The sequence below is a fragment of the Pteronotus mesoamericanus genome, unplaced genomic scaffold (assembly GCF_021234165.1).
Source record: "Pteronotus mesoamericanus isolate MK-2021 breed Mesoamerican mustached bat unplaced genomic scaffold, CSHL_Meso_final contig_752, whole genome shotgun sequence".
Lineage (NCBI taxonomy): Eukaryota > Metazoa > Chordata > Mammalia > Chiroptera > Mormoopidae > Pteronotus > Pteronotus mesoamericanus.
Window position 1 is genome coordinate 897373 of NW_026555251.1, and position 20296 is coordinate 917668.

At 68.6% G+C, this 20296-nt stretch overlaps 1 protein-coding gene across 1 annotated transcript in view; it reads left to right on the forward strand.

Annotated features, from left to right (window-relative positions):
- Positions 1–20296, forward strand: part of OBSCN (obscurin, cytoskeletal calmodulin and titin-interacting RhoGEF) — a 164869-nt gene that overhangs the window by 144233 nt on the left and 340 nt on the right. Inside the window, 27 exon segments of the mRNA XM_054584055.1 lie at positions 2048–2090; positions 5240–6342; positions 7954–8121; positions 8771–8855; positions 9133–9299; positions 9776–9888; positions 10021–10189; positions 10345–10426; positions 10911–11111; positions 11755–11815; positions 12315–12392; positions 12736–12908; positions 13069–13095; positions 13614–13766; positions 13867–13912; positions 14042–14119; positions 14411–16418; positions 17036–17116; positions 17384–17494; positions 17657–17824; positions 18222–18344; positions 18524–18694; positions 18956–19040; positions 19209–19448; positions 19597–19820; positions 19917–19992; positions 20087–20236. Of these exon segments, the coding sequence (XP_054440030.1) occupies positions 2048–2090; positions 5240–6342; positions 7954–8121; positions 8771–8855; positions 9133–9299; positions 9776–9888; positions 10021–10189; positions 10345–10426; positions 10911–11111; positions 11755–11815; positions 12315–12392; positions 12736–12908; positions 13069–13095; positions 13614–13766; positions 13867–13912; positions 14042–14119; positions 14411–16418; positions 17036–17116; positions 17384–17494; positions 17657–17824; positions 18222–18344; positions 18524–18694; positions 18956–19040; positions 19209–19448; positions 19597–19820; positions 19917–19992; positions 20087–20236 (6184 nt within the window).

The following is a 20296-nucleotide window of genomic DNA, read 5'->3' on the forward strand; positions in this document are numbered from 1 at the left end:
ACCTCCCAGGGCCCAACGTCTAGGGGCGACTGTCCGTCTGGGTCCTCACAGGTTCCCGCCATCTAGTGCTCAGAGCTTGGCCTTGGGGCCTTTGAGGCCCTCCAGGGCCCTCATGGGGACCCCATCCTCCCTCGCGGTCTGGGGTCCGGCTCCTCGTCCCCCAGAGGGCGGCCTGCACTGGCTGAGCGAGCCCCCCTCGGAGGAGTGTCTGTGGCACTCCTGTGTCCCGCTGGGGGGCGTCTCACGGGGGTGCGCCGAGCAGGGGCTGGGGCCACGGCGCCCCTCTCGGCCGGCGACGAGCGTGTCCGACAGAGCTACTCACTTTGCTCTCATGGTGGATCTTTTTGTGTCAACGTTCCGTGACCGGCCAGCGGTGCAGGCAGCAGGGCCGCGCCTCACTCAGGGAGATGGCCGTCCTCGTGGATCCTGGCACTGGAGCCTGCCACCTCCTGCTTCCTAACCCTGTCCTGCTGCTTCATTGTTAACCCAGTGGCCCCGCAGCCAGCTGGCCCTGTGGGGTGGGCACTGCCCCCTCGCTTGCGAAACTGCGCTGGGCTGGAAGCCTTGCTTCGCACGGCTGCGCCTCCCTGTGGTCGCCAGCACTCACGGGGCCCAGGGCCTGTCAGGCTGCACTCAGGTCAGGGACCAAGGGCAGGGTGCCCGGCCACCCCTCCGCAGAGCAGCAGGACAGGCCCCCGTCAGGGAGGGTGACAGACAGGGCCCTGGTTCCCACGCTGCTCTGTGCACAGGGCCGGGCGCGCTGTGGGCGCCGCCCAGACCGCGCACGCAGCGCTTCGGCTGACCCCATTCTCTCCTGGTGGGCTACGCGCCCTCCAGGGAGCCCCTTACGCACACACAGACCTGCACGCAGGATGCACATACCTGTGTGCCTGCTCATGCAGGCACACACCCACACATGAGTGCACACGTGCAGTAGGTGTGACTCCCAAGTGCCACACAGACACTACTGGTACATTCACTTCATGTGCACTTAGTGGGAGACAAGGTTCAATGCTCTAGGTCACCCAAGGCTGGCCTCGCTCTGTGTAGCAGGGCAGCAAAGCCGAAACCCTTCAGGCCAGGCGCCGGAGGCCGTGCGCCCTGGGCGCCGCCACGGGGGTGTTGAGCCTTCTCTTCAGTCCCCTGCAGGTGGGGGCGGGGGTGTTGAGATGTGAGGGTGCCGGCAGTGGCGGCGTGCTTGCTGTCCACACCGGCGAGGCCAGGAGGACATCTGTGAGCCAGGCCCGACCCTGCCCAGAAGCTGCAGAGAGAGAGGCCTTAGGGTGCCCGTGCTGCCTGGTCCTGTCTCCGGGACTTGGGTCCTCCCTCGCAAGACGGGGACCACAGGCCCTTCCTGCTGGCTCCAGCGGGGAGAAGGCTAGGCGCTCCAGCGGGAAGACGCAGGTTTCCCAGCTCCCCCAGAGGCCAGGGCCTTGCCAGGCACCTGCAGGCTGTTCCCGGTGGGCTCCGCGGGCTCCTGCCACACAGCTCAGATGTGCTCCTCCGGAGCTCCGGTCATTCTCTCCCCGAGATGCCTTGGTCTCTAGGATTTTTTGGGGGGTGGGGAGGCATCAGCCATCCTGGTGCCAGCTTGGCTGCTCACTCACTGCGCAGCCGCAGGCTATTTCTTCCCTATCTCTCGGCTCGGTGCCTATGTCTAAGAAGTCAGGCTTCGGGCCTGGCAAATCCCCAGGGCACCCTAGCCATGTGGCTGAAGGAGAAGCTGGGGTTCCTCTGTGTGGGCAGCCTCGGCAGAGCCCTGGCCCTCCCTGAAGCCCTTGCAAGACCCTCAAGAGGGACATCGGTGCTGCCCTCCTGTGGCACGCATTGTTGACACGCCACCAGAGGCAGGCACGGCCGCCATTTCAGAGGTGAGGGAGCTGGGGCTGTAGGCGGAGGCAGTGGTCCCAGCGCAGGTGGCCAGGCAGGGCTCAGAGCCAGGGCTCCCAGGCTGAGCGGCTTATTACACTGCCATGCCACTTAGATAGCTCGGCCCCCAGCGCTGGCTGACCTGTAACCCTCGCTATTCCGACTGTTTTCTTTGTAGTCACTGAGCAGGAGACTAAAGTCCCCAAGAAAACCGTCATCATGTAAGTGCAGGCGTGTTCCTAACCTTCCTCTGACTGCGGTGCCCCTGCATGCCCATTAACCCGCCTGGGCCTTGCCCGTGTGGTCCGACCGCCTGCTTGCCTGACTGCCTGCCCCCGCGGCCTGCGCTCGCTGCACAGAGGGCAGCGCCTGCAGACAGCCCCAGGGAGCTGCCCCCACCCGGGCCCTGCGCCTTTGCCTGTCAGAGCCCCCTCCAGGGCCTCCGAGCCCTCGCCTGGCTGCCCTGCCGCTGGGGGTGGGCTCCCTCCGCTCACTTCACAACGTCTCACCCAGGGCTCGGGCCCAGAGCCACACCAGTTAGGGTCGGCCTGGGGCCCACAGCTGTGTCCCGGGGGCTAGCGGCATGTCCAACAGAGCTTCCTGAGAGGATGGAAACGGTGTACACCGGGGTCGCCTCCCGCGGCGGCCACTAGCCACATGCGGCTGCTGAGCGTTTAAAATGTGTCTAGTGCAACTGAAGGACTGAATTTTATTTAATTTTCACTAGTTTGACTTTAATTAAAATAGTGTGATCATAGTAGACAACACAGCTGTAGGGCCGTTGGAAGTCTCCAGGTCCCACCCTCACATTTAGAAGATGGAGAAACTGAGGTTCAGGGAAGAGAGGAGGGCTCCTCAGGGAGGCTCGTGATCGGAGGCCAGCGGGGAGCCTGCTTCCCTGTGCCACACCCCTGTCCTTCCTCATTCTCAGTGCCTTCGGGGCCGAGGAAAACGCCACAGGGCTGGTCGCAGCTAAACAGCGCCAGCGGTCCAGAGCCAGCTGAACAGTGAGGCAGGGCTGGTTCTGAGCTGGACCCTCCGGGAGGATTTCCAGTGGGAGGTGTGTGCCGGTGGAGGCGGCGGAAGAGCTGGCAAAGCCGGGAGGCAGGGATGGCTGCTGCCTCCAAAGGCCCCGCAATGAGACCCCGGGGCGGGCCGCCTCCAGCTCCCCGGGGCCTCGGCCCCCTCAAGGGGCCGACCGCCGGCCCCGTCTCCGGAGAATCCCATCTCAGACCCTGATGGGACCCTGGGTTAATCCTTCCTTGGCCTCTCTCCTCCTGCCGCAAAGCAGGCCACCCCCGCAGGAGAAGGGGCCGCCTGGGGCCGCCGCGAGCGCCCGCGGCTGGTGCTCCACAACCCGTACGGAGGGGAGCCTTGTTCTCATTTGCATTCAGTGAAGACAGATGGAGGAGAGGGGGCCTAGGGAGGCGGGCGGGTGGCCCCAGGCCCTCGGGTCCTTGTGTACCAGGCCCCTGGAGGTTGCCGCCTGCCCCGCGGGGAGTGTGCCCCCTCAGCTCGAGGAGAGGAGAGAGGCAGCTGCCCGGCATCATGCCCCCTGCCCGGGGCACACTGTGCCGGGATAGGCGCTGGGGGGCCAGGAGGGCCAGAAGGAAACTGGCTCAGAGACAGGCCCCCACCACCCCTGGGGGCCCTCAGGCAGTGTCAGTGGCCTCGGAGCAGGGTGCCCACATGCCCTCGTGGGGTCAGCAGTGAGCCCAGCAGGAGGGTGGCTCTTTAAAAAATCTTTACCAGAGAATGTTAGAGAGAAAGAGAGACAGACAGACAGATGGGCAGACAGACATTGATATGGGAGAGAAGCACCCATTGGTTGCCTTCCTTACGGTTCCTGACCGGGCATCCAACCCGCAACCTTTGCTGTGTGGGATGACGCGCCAAGCAACCGAGCCGCAGGCCAGGGCTGGGGGTGGCGTCCAGAGCAGTGAGCCGGAGGCCCGGTCGCACCTGACCCCCTGTCCAGTCTCAGCGTGAGACCAGAGGGGGGGCGCGGCCCAGGCCTGCCTGCCCATCGCTGGGACGAGCCCGGAACCTCGGGGCCTGGGCGTGAGGCCAGAAGGCAGGCCGTGGCCCGGAGCAGGCCGCGGCCGCACACCCCAGCTTCCTGCCAGTCAGGTCGAGGCAGCATTTCCCCTTTGCCAGGTGGGGGCTGGAGGGGCAGGACCCGTGACTGCTCTGCACCCGGAGCTGAGGCCACACATCTCCGGGCCCTGCCTGGGCGTCACTGCTCCCGGGTGCAGCCCCGCGTCACACCAAAGCAAAGCTGGAGAGAGGCACCACACCTTAGTCATGGCAGGCAGCTGGCGACAGCACTGGGTCATCACCACCCACGTGCTGAATCCTGAGAGGAGGTGCAGGGCCCAGGAGGGAGGGCTGTGTGGCACTCAGGCCGCTGCGGCCTCCCGCCCGTTACTCACTGTGTCGGCGGCACCCAGCCAGGCGGGGGCGCTGGGTGGCCGCGGGGAGCCTGGCTGGCGGGCTTCCGACTCTCGGACCTGGGTGATGTCTGAGCCTTTTGCAGCCTTGTCTGCTCCTATAAAACGGGGATGGACGCCCCCTGCCCAGTGCCGCTGCAGCGTTCCGGTCAGCACCGCAGGCGCACGCCTGTGCGCTGGCCTTCAGTTCTGCCTCCTCCCTCTGCCATCCCCCATGGCGGGAAACGAGGCCCAAGAAGGGAAAGAGCTAGTCCGAGGTCACAAAGCCTGTTGACAGCAGAGCCACCCTTGCTCAGTGTCCCAGCCCAGACCGAGAGGCCAGGGACGCAGGCCGCGTGCTGGGGCTGCAACTGCCCTCCCACGCCTGCACCACACCGGCGGCATCGGCCACCCAGCCTGTCCCTAACTCAAGACACGGAGGCCCCTGCCCTCTGAAAGCTCCCTGGGGACCCCCCCCCCGTTCCCCATGATGCCAAGCAGGAAACACTGGTGGGACAGCCAGGGAGGGCTGCAGGGTGGTGCCCTTGTACCTGCCCGCCAGCTGTTTGAGGCCTGGCGTCCCCCGGGTCGGGGTGCTGTCAACAGGGCTGGGCACCGGCCCCCCGGGACACTGCACAGTGGACTTGCCTGGGGTTTGGGGGCACCGGTGTGATGCAGCGATGTCTCAGCTCTTGTTTGGAGGTCTGCAACCTGGGTGGGGCCTGTGGCTGAGCAGATGAGACTTTGTGTCTGTATCTTTGGTTCTCTGGCTGGGTTTCCAAGAACGGGCTCCAGCGCATGTATAGGAGCTTGTGCAGTCTCACCATCTGCTTGCTGGCACACTGACTCGACTCTCGCGCCCGCCCTGCACGTGCTGGTGTCATGGGTGGCAGGCGGGCTGTGGGTCTCTGTGCCATCCCCTCTCGGCCCTCTCCCTGCAGAGAGGAGACCATCACCACCGTGGTGAAGAGCCCCCGTGGCCGGCTCCCAGCCCCCAGCAAGTCTCCCTCCCTCTCGCCTTCCCGCCGCCCTGCCAGTCCCTCCAGGCCAGGCCTGTCGGCCCCCGAGCGGCTGTACTTGCCAGGGGCCGGCCAGCTCCGCAGGCCGGGGGTGGAGCCGGGCTGGAGGCCCGCTGTGCCCACTCTGTACGTGACGGAGCCCGGAGCCCACGTGCCGGCCCTGCCCGGGGACACTGGGCCCCTGTCCAAGTGGGTGGAGGTCGAAGAGACCATCGAAGTCCGGGTGAAGAAAACAGGCCCAAGGGGTGCATCTCCGGCCAGAGAGGTGCCCAGCAGCTCGGCGGGGCATCTCTTCACACTGCCTGGCGGAACCCCAGGAGGAGACCCCAACACAAACAACTCCAACAACACGCTGCTGGCCCAGGAGCCCCTGACCCAGGGCAGAGTCTTCTGTGTGGACACTGGACTGGACAGCCCTGAGCTACCCCCTCCCGGGGCTGCTGAAGACGAGGCCCCCCTGGAGGTGCAGGACGGGGCAGGCGTCTGCCTGATGGGGGGGCCCCTGGGCGCCCACGACCTTCAGGGCTGTGACCGCAAGATCCTCACGCACGATGGCCGTGCGCTGACACTGGCCGACCTGGAGGATTACGTGCCCAGGGAAGGGGAGACCTTCGGCCGCGGCAGCCCCGTGACCAGTGCTTCTGACGCCCCGCCCTGTGAGGTCTCAGTGCTCCAGAGAGAGATCCGCGAGCTCACTGTGGGACAGCCCATCCTGCTCCCCGTGGGGCGCCCGCCAGGCCCCCCAGGTCCCCTGGGGTTCTTCAGCCGCCTGCCCCAGGAGGCAGCTCCGTCAGGGCCTCTGGCCTCTGGCCCGCCTGGCGCCGCCTGTGTGCGGGAGGCCCAGGCTGAGGGGCGCCCGCTCTGGGTGCCATCCTCCTGCACCCAGGTCCGTCGCTCGGTGGACAGTGGCCAGAGCAGCTTCAGAACGGAGGTTTCCACCCAGAGGGTCAGCTTCGGGACAGTGGGCGAGACAGTCACCCTGCACATTCGCCGGGACGAGGAGGAGGGCCCCAGCCCCTCCCAGGGCTGAGGCTTTGATCGTGGGCACAGGCAGCTGGGGGTTGAGACAGGGACTCTCTCGGAGCCAGGAGGCTGCTGACAGGGCTGCAGGCCGCTGTGGCTGCAGGGGGCAGGGAAGAAGGGGCACGGCCTTGGGGTCCGCGGCCCTGCCTGGCTCTGCGCCTCCCTGCTTCATAGCGGCCCTGGGCTTGGGGCACCCGGGAGGGGCCTGAAGCCAGCACCTCAGGACGTGTGCTCTGACCCTCCCCTTGTTCTCCAGTGACTCAGGACTTGCGCTGCCCCTCCTGCCACCAGGTGCTTCCTACCTCACGGTGCGGGGCAGGGGGTCCCCAGCTGGGGACACTGTGTGCACAGCTCCAACCCGGATTACCGGGGGCTCTGCGGGAACAGCAGGCAGACGGCTCTGGGCTGTGTCCCACCTCCTCGTTGGCCGCGGCACAGCCCTGCCCCGCGCCCAGGAGCTCTGTGGGACGTCCCCGAGGGCACGTCTTCCCCCTGGACGCTGTTCCCAGTCTCCGGGGAGCCCCGGGGCCTCCCCTGCAGAGCAGGCCAGGGTCTGGGGATGGGAAGCAGCCCCTGTTAGCTGACTCCATAATGCTAATAAACTGGCTCCTGCACCCCATATTCTGCTCCTTCTTTCTTCCTCCGGGGGCGCTGGCAGCTTGGGTGGGAGGGGCCCTTGAGGCCCGGCCGTCTGCCGGCAGCCGGGGCGGGGGCGGGGCAGCTCCTCGGACAGCCTGCCCGCACGGCCGCCCCCAGCCCTTCTCGGCCCCTGGGCAGCCGGGCTGCTGGAGGGACAGACAGCAGCGGGGTGCGATGTGTGTGGGGTCCTCCTTGGAGTGGGAGAGGACAGGTGGGCGCCCCAATGTGGGAGAGGGTCTTGGGGCCAGGGAGGGCTCCAGGCCAAGGACCTGCCGGAAACCGAGCAGTGGGAGCGACTGGCACACCCCGCCTGGGGCTGGCAGCCGGGCGGAGGGCGGGGCCGTCCTGGGGCTGAGGGCTGGGAGGGTCGGGCGGCCCCTTCAGGAAGGGGGTGGGGGCTGGATGAGGGTGTGGTGACCTGGGTCCAGTGGGGCTGCACTTGGCGGGAAGGGCAGCTAGGTTTTCAGGGAGAATCCCCTCCAGGGCTGCAGACAGGGACTACCACGGGAGGGCAGCGAGGGGGCCGACCCCAGAGGATCCCCAGGCTCCTGATTCGGCGTCAGGCTGCATGTTCCCCTATGACTCTGGGCTGGGTCCACCAGGCCTGGGGTCCAGAGTGAGCCAAGGGGGAGGCCGGTGCAGGGTGAAGGGATGGGAAGAATGAAGAGGGAGGGGCAGGCAGGGCACAAGGCCGGCGTCCAGGCTCTGCTGCCGTGCAGCTGACCTTCTCCTGACCTCCAGGGCTCCCCACTCAGGCCCAGGAGCGCCCTCTGCGCCCCGCCCACCCCCCAGGCCCCTTTCTCTGTCAGGCCCCTGCCTGCGCCTCCTGAGAGTGGGGGTGGACAGGCAGCGGGGGCGGTGGGAAGGGCAGCCCGGCCCCCGTGGGTGTCTCTGAGGGCCAAAGTGAGCTTCCCGGAGCCCCTCCCAGCCCCAGGCCGTGGCACACCCCTACACGCGACCTGCTTTCCCCACAGGCGCTGCCGTCCCGCCCCCCGCTGCCCTGGAGCAGGAGGACCAGGACATCAGGCCTGAGGCCCCACAGACCTCCGCGGGGGGCCGCCTCGGCCTCGGCCCCGGGGAGCCCCTCACTCTCCAGGAGGCCAGCTCCCAGCTCCCGGGCGCCGAGGCTGCGCCTGAACCCGGTGAGGGGGAGCGGCGGCTGACTGCAAATGCCCCGCTCCCAGGACCCCTCCTCTGTGCTGCCCCCACCATTGGTCATCATGGGTGCCCATCCCATGGGAGTGAACTGGTGGAACCCCAGGGACCAGACCTCACGGGGGGGCGGTCCTGGGCAAGGCCCACCCCTTGCTCAGGCTGTCCAGGAAACTAGGCAGGGGGTCGTGTGGGGAGGCTGTGTCCACCCTGAGCACATCCGCCCGGGGCGTCAGAGGCCTGCTGGTTCAGACCCCTGGCAGGCAGCCTGGGCACCCTGTGCGCCAGGGCAGGAGAGAAGGGAGGGGCGAGTGGGGGAGCGAGAGGACAAGGGGGAGGGGACCCCTTGTGCCTGTCGGATGTGGTCCCAGGAAGGCTGCTGAGGCTGCTGCATCCGTTTGCAGATGGGGGTGGGGTGGGGGACAGGCGACTCAGGGCCGGTGGCCCAGGCTACTGGCGGGACAGGAGGGTGCCCTGGAGGAAGTGCACACGGCGGCACGCGGCCACGTGTGGGGGCACAGACCCCGCGCCCTGCTCTGCCTGTGCTCCTGCCCTCTGGGCCCTCGCGGGTGGTGCAGGGACCCGTCTTGGGGGCAGCCCCAGCCGGCTCCATCTCACGAGGCCCTGACCTCCCCCCAGCAGAGCCCGGGAAGGCGCCGCCGTCCCTCTGGGGTCAGGGCCCTGGGTCCCCCGCCGCGGCGCACGGACGGACTGTTCCCATCAGGTACTGTGCCTGGCACGCTGGGTGGGGCACCCCACGAGGGCCATCTAGGGGCAGGGCAGGAGCCATGGAGGGGCTCACAGCACCCCAGGACCCTCCCAGTCAGCTCTACCCCAGTCCAAGGCAGTGCGAGGAGAGGCCACTCCTGAGTGAGGTGCTGGGGAGCCCCCCACACCCAGGACCAGGCCCCGGCTCTGCATTCCTCCGCACTGTCTCCCTCGGCCCTGGGCGGGGGTGTGGCAGGGACCCGATTTTCTGCAGGGTCTGTGCCCACTCCCAGCAGTGAATGGGCAGGCAGACAGCTCAACCCGCTGCCTGGCTCCAGGATGGAGACTGCGGGCTGGCCAGAGGCAGGGGCCTCGGAGCTCTGGAACGTCTGCAGCCACGTGTTCACAGAGACCACTCACCGGACATACGTGTACCAGGCCGGCGATGGGGGAGCCACAAGTAGGTTGTGTGTGTGACCCTGCGCCCTCGGCGGGGGAGGCTTGCCCGGAGGGGCCCTCGGATGTGCGCCGGCCCTGGCCCCTGAGCCCCCGAGAGAGCTTCGCTGGGTGGGGCAGGCAGCATGCGAGGCAGCCTGTCCGCAGCCTGCGTCCCTGCGCTCTGCGCTGCCCGCCTCCGGGGGTTCAAACAGGAGAGGTGGTGCTCAGATGGAAGCAAGCACCTACCAGAGGGCAGGAGCCTGGGCGGAGGGGCGGGGGTCGCCTCCGCTTGAGAGGCGCGGGGCTCTGTCACCCTGGGGTATCTGAGGGCCTCGCAGTTCACCGAGGACACCAAGACACGCCTGGACTTCCTGCCAGCCCACCGGGGGCCTCTGTGGCGCAGGCCCCAGCTCCTGGACTTGGTGCCGTGTGGGCTGCAGCAGATGGCCAGTCTGTGCTGCCTGGACTCCTCCCCATGGGCTCCCTCCCCCTCCCCAGGGCCCCCATCCATGCAGGTCACCATCGAGGACGTGCAGGCACAGAGGGGCGGCACAGCGAAATTCCAGGCCATCATCGAGGGCGACCCGCAGCCCACAGTGACCTGGTATAAGGTAGGGGTGTGTGGGGGTGAAGGCCTTGTGCCGGGAGGGGCGTGTGAGGTCCCCGCTGGACATGGTGGACATGCCGAAGGCAGGCTGGGCCCTGCGCGGGGCTGACGGTCACCCTGGCGCCTGTGCCTCCAGGACAGCGTCCAGCTGGCGGACAGCACACGGCTCAGCCAGCAGCAGGAAGGGACGACCTACTCCCTGGTGCTGAGGGACGTGGTGCAGCCTGACGCCGGTGTGTACACCTGCCTGGCCCGCAATGCGGGCGGCCAGGTGCTGTGCAAGGCAGAGCTGCAGGTGCAGGCCGGTGAGTTGGGCCCAGGCTGGTCCTGGCTCCGTGTGGGCCGGGTCCGTGGGCTCCTAGGCTCGGACTCCGGGGACTGTCGCCGCTGATACTACAGAGGAGGCAGGGGGGAGAGGGGTCTTGGTCCACACTGATGACCGACTCCTCCCTGACTGTAGGGGACGGCAACCTGGACTTGGAGAAGCCAAGCTATCGGAGAAAACTGCACTCTTTCTACGACGTCAAGGAGGAGATTGGGAGGTACCCCCCAGCCTACCCCAGGGGCCTCGCTTCCAGCCTGACCAGTCCTGAACCCCAGCCTCCCAGAGTCCCCAGCCCTTGGGACCCCACACTGTGGAGCCCCATCACCCAGAACCCCTGCTCCTAGGAACCCCACTTTTCTGAGGCCGCCCTTCAGTGCTCTCTACCTAAGTCCGTCCCCACCCTGGAGCTTCACACCCCCAACCCAGACCCTGTTCGCCCAGAACCCTGGCTCCTCAGCAGCTCCGCCCCTCAGCAGCTTGAGTCCTGGAAGGCCCCACCCACATCCCATCCCCCGGGACTCTGCCCTCCTCCTCCAGGACTCCCGCCTGGGAGCCCCACCTCTAGGGAGCCCGTGCCTCCCCAGCAGCCACTCCCCACAGCGGCTGCCCGTGCAGAACCCCCGCCGGCCACGAACACTGCCCCCCATCCCCGTCCCAGGAGCCTGGTCTTAGGAGTCTGCCGTGGGCTCCCCTTTTCCCAGGGGTGTGTTCGGCTTCGTGAAGAGGGTGCAGCACAAAGGCAACCAGATATCCTGCGCCGCCAAGTTCATCCCCCTGCGGAGCAGGACGCGCAGCCAGGCTTACCGGGAGCGAGACGTGCTCGCTGAGCTGAGCCACCCTCTGGTTACCGCGCTGCTGGACCAGTTTGAGACTCGCAAGACCCTCATCCTCATCCTGGAGCTGTATCCTGCCCGCAGCCCCAGGGGACAGCGGTGGGGGCGGGGCCGGGGACAGCAGGAGGGCAGGGGACACAGGGCCGCACGGGGCCTGTGGCTCTCTTGTCCTTGGCCCGGTCCTAACGGGGCAGCCGGCCTGGCCGCCCGTGTCCCTGCTAGGGTGCCGTGGGGCTAACCAGCTCAGATGTGGCACTGCCCTCATAGCTCGCTGCCCCTGGAGCCAGGGCAGGGCCCTCCCACGCTCCACGTGGCCTCTGTCCAGCAGGAGGTCAGGCTGCTGAAGTGGCAGCCCCAGACCCCCAGCGCTGGGGCTCTTAGTTCCCCACCCAGGCTTCAGGGAGGGGCACACCCCTTCCCTGTTCCCTCTGGGCCCCACCTGACCGCCTGCTGCCAGGCCGAGGGTCTCTGAGGTCACAGTGCTTGTCACGCCCCACCCCTGCGCCGCGGGCAGGGCCTGCCTCCACTCCAGCTCTGCGGCTGGCCGCCGGCCTCGGCCCCTCTCCTCAGGGTCTGCGTCCCACACACCCTCCTCAGCCTGGAGGTCCCACCAGCCCAGCGTGGACCCCCGCCACCCCCCAAGATAGCACTCGCCTTGGGTGTGGAGCGGGTGGGTCCCCGGCCTCAGAGCGTCCCTTGACCGGAGCCCCAGGTGCTCGTCAGAGGAGCTGCTGGACCGCCTGTTTAAGAAGGGCGTGGTGACAGAGGCTGAGGTGACTTTGCAGCCTGGCTTGCGTGCAGACCCCTGCGGGACTCCCACTCCCCCAGCCCCACCCCAGCTGCCTGGCCCAGCAGACACAGCCTCCCTCCTGTGCCGTGTGCTCCAGCTCAGAGAACTTTTGGAGGCCCCCAGGGCCTCACGAGGTGCCACCGCTCCTCGGTCGCCTCTCAAAGCCCTGCCAGCCAGCCAGGATCACCACCTCCCTTTCCCAGCCTGCACCTGGCCGGTGGGCCAACCCTCACCTGCTCTGGAGCCCTTCAGCTTCCGGCTCTGTTCAGGCTGCTTCACACACCCAAACCCTCGCCACCTCCCAGGCCCAGGGGCATCCCTGGGCCCAGGTGCCTGGCGCTGGGGAGGCCCTGACTGTGCTGCCCGTGGGACGGTCCCAGGTCCCCAGGGTGCGAGGGGCGGAGCGGGGCAGGGCAAGGAGGAGGGCGGCCGGGCAGGCCGGACGGGCTCTCTCGCCTGAGCGGCGGCCGTGGCCTCCACAGGTCAAAGTGTACATCCAGCAGCTGGTGGAGGGGCTGCACTACCTGCACGGCCGTGGCATTCTCCACCTGGACATAAAGGTACTTGCCCCACCTCCCTGGCGCCCCCAGAGCCCAGGTGGAGGGGCTGGTGGGAGCCTGCAGGCTGGAAAGGCCCAGGCCCACCACTGCCAGCATCAGGACTTGCTCACTTTTGGGGGCGGGGAGTTCACTGCTTTGCCAGCAGCCCCTTCAGGTGGGGTGTGGCGCCGACAGGGGGAGGCTGTCCCCAGGTAGGGCCAAAACCCGCTCCCTGGGCAGCCCCCGCCCTCCCCCGCTGGCCTCTCCGTCGCCGGGGGCTCCCTGGCGCCGCCCCCAGCCCTGGCCGCCCAGGAGGCGCCTCCTCGGGTGGAGGCCTCACCCACTTCCTGACTCCGCCCAACAGCCCCCCAACATCCTGATGGTGCACCCTGCTCGGGAAGACATTAAAATCTGCGACTTTGGCTTTGCCCAAAAAGTCACCCCGGCAGAGCCGCAGTATAGCAAGTACGGGTCCCCTGAGTTTGTGTCCCCTGAGATCATCGAGCAGACCCCTGTCAGCGAGGCCTCTGACATCTGGTGAGTGGCTGGGCCGCCACGGGCAAAGCCGCTGCGCCGGCCCCTCCTCCTGTTCTCTGCCTTCCTGCCCCTCTCGGCACCCACCCCCCGCCCCGCCCCGGGGCCCCGCGCCCGTGGGCCAGGCCTGGAGTGACTCACAGCTGTGGTTTTGTTCCCACAGGGCCATGGGGGTCATCTCCTACCTCAGGTGAGCAGGCCCGGCACCCGCCCGCTGTCCCCTCGCACGCCGGTCTCAGGTCCTCCCAGCAGGCCCGCAGGAGGTCGCAGGCGCTGCAGGCCCTCCCTGGATCAGAGACCTGAGACTCACGGGGCAGCTATTCTGGGAACAGGCAGTGGGCCTGCTCTGATAGGAGGGTTTAGAGCAGCGCTTTGGGTCAGGAGGCGCGGCCAGCGCTGAGCTGTTTCTCCAAAGGGTCTGCTGGTTTGCCCGGGGCCCTAAGAGCAGCTCCCGCTGCCCTGTGGGCACTGCTGGTGGAGACTGAGGCTGCCGCTCCGCTGCAGGGGGAGCCCTGCTCCCACCTCAGGCTCGGCTGGTGCCCCCCGGGAGCACGCTCAACCCCTGTTCCGGGCCGCGCCCAGGTCTGACACTTGCTGGGATTCTGAGGGTGTTGAGAGGCCATGCCAACCAGGGCTCTGCCCAGCCGCCCCATGGGACCCAGAAACCCGGGGTCATTTCTGCATGCTGACCACTCTCTGTGCTTTCAGCCTGACCTGCTCGTCCCCATTTGCCGGCGAGAGTGACCGCGCAACCCTCCTGAACGTGCTGGGGGGGCGGGTGTCCTGGGGCAGCCCGGTGACCGCACACCTCAGCCAGGACGCTCAGCACTTCATCAAGGCCGCCCTGCAGAGGGCCCCGGAGTGAGTGTGCCTGCCCCTCCCCACCCCCCCACCTGCTGGGCCGGGGCGGGGGGGGGGGGCAGCTGACCCCTGGCCTGACCCCTGCTTGGCATCCCCGCAGAGCCCGGCCCAGCGCGGCCCAGTGCCTGGCCCACCCCTGGTTCTTGGTGAGTAGGCTGAATCCGGCAGGCCCAGTGAACCGGGAGGGGCGCTGAGGCCGAGAGGGGTGGGTCCTGCCTGGCCACGGGGTGCACCAGGCTCTCCCCCGACGCGGCTTTCTTGCCTGGGTCCCCCAGAAGTCTGTGCCTGCAGAAGAGGCCCACTTCATCAACACAAAGCAGCTCAAGTTCCTCCTGGCCCGCAGCCGCTGGCAGGTGAGCCGGCTGCAGAGCAGGGCGGCCGCCAGGGGCACGGCACGCGGGGCCTGGGGGCAGGCGAGGGGTTGGGCCCCGCGTGCTGGTGGTGCCCCCAGGCCTGGGGGGGCAGGGGAGCGGGGGGCTGATGCCCCCTGAGCAGCCAGGATGAGGCAGGAACACAGCACCGAGCCCTGGTGTGCGGGGGTGAGGACGAGGGCTTCGAGGCCCCCATCTCCTGGGCGCCCCGCTTGGGGCACCCTGGGAGCTGGAGGCAGAGGGCCGGCTGACGCCCCGCCCCCATGCCGGCAGCGCTCCCTGATGGGCTACAAGTCCGTCCTGCTGATGCGCCCCATCCCGGGGCTGCTCCAGGGCCCGCCGGACAGCTCGTCTCTCGGAGTGGCCCGGAGCCCGCGCGGCGACACCAGCACCTCTTCCAGCGGCACCTCGTCCTCCGACACTGAGCTGGCCCCCTTTGCCCGGGCCAGGTCGCTGCCGCCCTCTCCGGTGACCCACTCCCCCCTTATGCACCCGCGGGGCTTCCTGCGCCCGTCTGCCAGCCTGCCGGAGGAGGCCGAGGCCTGCCCGCCCGCGGAGGCAGCGCCTGTGCCTGTGTCACCCCGGGGCTCAGAGCCCCCCGCGGCCCCAGGCTGTGTGCCCCGGCAGAGCATCATCCGCAGCCTGTTCTACCAGCAGGCCGGTGAGAGCCCGGCGCACGGGGCCCTGGCCACGGGCGGCAGGCAGGTCCCGGCGCGGCGGAGGCACCTGCTCAAGGGCGGCTACTTCGCGGGCCCCCCGCCCGGCCTGCGTGAGCCGCTGCTGGAGCACCGGGCGCTGGAGGAGGAGGCCGCCCGGGAGGAGCAGGCCGCCCTGATGGCGAGGGCACCCTCCTCCGAGGCTCCTCTGCGGCTGCCTGGCACCGGCGCCCCCGGAGGCCCCCGCCGCAGTCTTTGCCCGGACTTTGACTGTGCAGGCTCATCGGGCCCCTCTGCAGAGGCCTGCCGTGAGGGGCAGTGTCCTACCCCCGCCCTCTGGGGCCACCCCGCGGCCTCCGGAGGAGAGAGTGTGCCCAGAGAGGTCAAGGATGCCACGGATGTGGGGTCTTCAAAAGGACAGGGACTGTGTCCATCTACTGGTGGAGGTCCTGGCCCTGCTGAGCAAGAGGGGCTTTCCCAGGGCAGCTGTGGGGGACAGCTGGCCCCTTTCTGTCACCCCCAGCAGGGTCCTTCCCCCGGGAAGGGTTGTGACCCCCCCGCGGCTGTTGCGCCCCAAGCTGCTGGCGCGTTTCCTCCAGGGCACTCTCTGGAGGCTCTTTTGGCGACCGCGAGCCCCCTCCTCCCTGGAGAACTCCAGGCTCCCTTCTCGCCAGCTCTGGCTTGCCTCCAGTCTGGCTCTAAGAGGGGGATGGAGGCCACCCCTCCCCCTGGGAGGCCCGGTCCTCCCAGCTCTCCAGGGCCAGCCTCCCCATCTGGCCCGGAGCCTGGCCTGCCCCTGGACACCGAGGCTCTGGCCTGGGAGACAGAGGACCTGTGTGAGTCTGAGCCCAGCCCCCCTCGGCCTCGGGAGCGGGCAACCTCACGCAAGTTCTCCCTTGGGCACCGTGGGGGCTACGCGGGGGTGGCTGGCTACGGTGCCTTTGCCTTCGGTGGGGACGCGGGAGGCATGCTGGGCCAGGGGCCCCTGTGGGCCAGGATGGCCTGGGGCACCTCTCAGTCCTTGGAGGAGCAGGAGGAAACAGGGGCACAAAGCGCACACCCCCAGGCCCACGTGGCGTCCCTGCCAGAGGGCAGTGGGGCTCCCACAAGGGCCTCCCCGGAGCTGACCTTGTGCGAAGACTTCAGCAGGGGATCGCAGGTGTCGCTGGTACAAATCCAGGACCTGTCGGGGGACATGGAGGCCGCTGACACCGCGTCTCTGGATATATCAGAAGTGGAGCCAGCCTACCTCAACCTGTCGGACCTGTACGACATCAAATACCTCCCCTTCGAGTTCATGATCTTCAGGAAGGTCCCCAAGCCAGAGCTGCCACCCTCCCCAGTGCTGGAGGCCAGGGAGGCGCTGGCTGAGCTCCCAGAGGTCCCGTGGCCCTGGCAGGGCCTCCCTGCCGGCCTGGAGATCAGAGAAGAGCTGGAGGACACGGAGACCCTGCTCGGGGAGGCGGGCAGCAGCAGGAAGCGCAAGTGGTCACCCCCCTCCAGGGGCCTCCCGCGTCCCCCCTGGAGGCAGGCGCTGCTGGAGGCACCCGTGGAGCTGGGACTGCGCCAGAGGATGAGGGCATCGGTGGCCCACATCTCCCGCCTCCTGAGGGGCAGGCCCCAAGGTGACTCCCCGCCCCACCACGGAGGCTGCTGCGCTCCGCTGGGGTGCCTCCTGTGCCTTGGGGCTTCCGCACCCATGCCCGCAAACCGCAGCTCGGGCGCCCGCTGGACGCAGGCAGCCTCTGCTGTCCTGCCCCCGTGACGCCCATGCCTCAGGCACACAGGGGCTTCTGTTCCCGAGGCCCACCCCACCCCCCGCCCGTGAGCATCTGAGACCCAGTACTGGGACGCGGAGCTGCCGCAGGGGTTACAGCCCCATGGAGAGGGAGAAAACAGGGCCAGTCTCCCTGACCCCCGCCGCTCAGCGACCCCTCCCAACCCCAGACCCTGGCGAGGCCTCCTGGGCACGTGCGCCCCTTACCTGCCGGAACTGGCCCCACCCGGGACGGGTCTATGCTGATGGGCTGGGGAAGGGGTAGCCCCCACAGCAGATACAGCTTGTCCCCCTCCCCTCAAAAAATGCCCCGGGTCCAGGTTTTTCAGCCACATGGGGGTCTGGCGGGGGGTGGGGAGTAGCTCCAGGGTCCTCCTCCCATGCTGCCGATGGCCGTGCCAGGCAGCTGGCTGCCAAGTGGCGTCTGCCCCTGATACGACCTCCCTCTGCCCTGTCTCCCTGCAGGCCCAGAGAAGGAGGGGCCCCCCAGGAAGAAGGCAGGCCTAGCTTCCTTCCGGCTGTCGGGGCTGAAGAGCAGAGAACAAGGTGAACGTGGTACCCGGGGCTGGGTCCCCGCTTCTCAGGGGGCCCGGCTGTCAGTGGGGGGTGGGGGGAGCCCCTCCACAGTGCTCAGACCAACGGGGCGAGTTAAAACCCACAGTGGCTTGAGCCCAGATGTGGGGCGGTTGGCTCCCCGGCTGTCAGGACTGAGCAGTCCTGGAGGCCTTCCTGACAGAGGTGCTAGTGTTGATGAGCTGGCTGAGGATGGGCTTCTCTCCAGTATCCCCACCTTCGGCTCCACCTCTTTTCTAGCGCCATCCTTCCTGAGGGAGCTTGCGGACGAGACAGTGGTCCTGGGCCAGTCTGTGACTCTCGCCTGCCAGGTGTCGGCCCAGCCACCTGCACAGGCCACCTGGAATAAAGGTAAGGAGCTCTCCTGGTGCTGGGGAGGGGGGTGGGGCATAGGAGGACGGCGGGGGGTTGCTCGCTGAGGTCCTGGCTCTCAGCCGGCAGAGAGAAGCTGAGGCCCAGGGAGTGTGGGGGCCTGGGTGTGTCGAGCCTCCGGCCTGCTCTGCCCCGCTGCAGACGGGGCCCTCCTGGAGAGCAGCAGCCGCCTGCTCATCTCCTCCACGCTCAAGAACTTCCACCTGCTGACCATCCTGGTGGTGACCGCCGAGGACCTCGGTGTGTACACGTGCAGCGTGCGCAACGAGCTGGGCGTGGCGGCCACCACAGCTGTCCTCCGGAAGGCAGGTGGGTGGGCCTCGCCAGGCTGTCTCGGCGGGGCCGGGGCCAGGGGCCACGCAGGCCATCCCTCCTCCCTGGGGTTTGCCGTGGGGCGGGCCAGCCTAGCTCTTAGACCCCCAGCCTGAACCCCAGGGGGCGCCAGGCCTCAGGCGACCAAGCCCAGGTGCCCCTCCAGGCTGAAACATCTTTGACCGAAACCTCAGATGGGCAGGGGGCTGTGAGTGAGGGCCACTCCACGGGGCTCCCGTGCACGCGCCGCATGAGGGGGCCTGCAGTCAGGCAGGCGGACACCCCTGGGCTCCCACCAGGAGAGGCACCGGGTCCCTCTCCGGGCGGGGGCGGGGGTCGGAGCTCTGTGGGCTGCCCTGGGAGCTGATCCCAGCCCCCGTCTGCGGCCCCGCAGAGCGCCCCCTGTCCTCCCCACGCCCAGACATCGGGGCGGTGCACCCAGACGGGGTGCTGCTGGTCTGGAAGCCTGTGGAATCCTGCGGCCCTGTGACCTACATCGTGCAGTGCAGCCTGGAAGGTAGGGCTGCGCAGGCGCCCTCGGCCCCTGGGGCCCGTGGCTGGCGGGGAGAGCGCCTGGTCCCCTCTGCGCCCCTGAACGCCCAGTGGGGATGCCTGGGACCCCCTGCGCTGCTGAGCAGCCTCACTGGACGCGGGCCGGGAGGCCTGGGGCTGCCCTCACCTGCTCCATGTGGCCAGGTGGCAGCTGGAGCACCCTGGCCACGGACGTCTTTGATTGCTGCTACCTGGCCAGGAAGCTTTCGGGGGGCGGCATGTGCACCTTCCGGACCGCCTGCGTCAGCAAGGCCGGCATGGGTCCCTACAGCAGCCCCTCGGAGCGGGTCCTCCTGGGAGGGCCCGGCTACACCGGTAAGCCTCTGCAGGGCCGGGCGGGCAGGGGCGGCAGGCGCCCGGAACTGCCCTGCGGACGAGTCACGCGCACTCTCTGGGAAGGCTTGTCCTGGCTACTGTGCTGCCCCTCCCCACCCCCAAACGGTCCAAGGAATGAGAGGCCAAGTGTGGGTTTAAAGAGGGGCCCCTTCTCAGGGTGACAGGGAAGGGGTGATGGGGACCAGGTTGGGGAGCTGGGACTACGAGGGACACTGCCGTCACCGTCTTTCCTTCTCACAGCCTCTGGGCAGGAGAGCGGCCTGGCTCTGCCGGCCCACCCGCTCCCCAGCACGCAGACCTTCGCCTTCCAGACGCAGATCCGCAGGTGTGGTGCCTTCTCCCCCACCCCCCACCCCCCCGCACTGCCTGGGAACACCCTTCTCCACGGGGTTCCGTCCTGCTGCTCTGAGAAGGGGCGGCCCGAGGGTGCGAGGGGGCCTGCAGGCCAGGGCCGGAGGGGCTCTCAGGAGCCTGGCCTGTGCCTCCTCGCCAGGGGTCGCTTCAGCGTCGTGCGGCAGTGCCGGGAGAAGGCCAGCGGACGCCCACTGGCCGCCAAGATCATCCCCTACCGCCCCGAGGACAGGACGGCCGTGCTTCGCGAGTATGAGGCCCTCAAGGGCCTGCGCCACCCGCACCTGGCCCAGCTGCAGGCCGCCTACCTCAGCCCCCGGCACCTGGTCCTCATCTTGGAGCTGTGCTCTGGGCCGGAGCTGCTCCCCTGCCTGGCCCAGCGGTGAGGGGCCGCCTGGCCTGGGGGCAAGGCTCAGGGAGGGGGCGCCCCCTGGGGCCCGGGTCCTGCCCACTTCCACCAGCTGGGCCCTGTGCAGGAGCGGGCTCCGCAGAAACCGGATGGAGCTGAGCCCCTCTCCATGTGCCCTCAGGGCCTCCTACTCGGAGTCCGAGGTGAAGGACTACCTGTGGCAGATGCTGAGTGCTGCCCAGTACCTGCACGCCCAGTGCATCCTGCATCTGGACCTCAGGTCCGAGAACATGATCGTCACCGAGTACAACCTGCTCAAGGTGGTCGACTTGGGCAACGCTCAGAGCCTTGCCCAGGAGAGGGTCCTGCCCCCAGAGAGGTTCAAAGACTACGTGGAGACGACGGGTGCGTTGGGGAGAGGGGTGGCCGGGCGCAGGCCTTCCTCCGGTCCTGCCCCTGCGCTGCGCCACTCAGCCCGCACCTTGTGCTCCCCTCCCCCAGCCCCGGAGCTCCTGGAGGGCCAGGGTGCCTGCCCGCAGACAGACATCTGGGCCATCGGTGTGACGGCATTCATCATGTGAGTCCTCCGCGCGTGCAGGGGCGGGCACGGAGTCCATGCGGGTGACCTCAGGTCCCCGTGTGACCTGAGCCCCTGCGCCCCACCCACGCAGGCTGAGCGCCGAGTACCCGGTGAGCAGCGAGGGCACGCGAGACATGCAGAGAGGCCTGCGCAAAGGGCTGGTCCTGCTGAGCCGCTGCTACGCGGGGCTGTCCGGGGGCGCCGTGGCCTTCCTGCAGAGCACGCTGTGCGCATACCCCTGGTAAGGCGCCCAGTTCCCCGCCTCCCACCCGGCCGTCCTGCCCACCCCGCTCCACCCTGC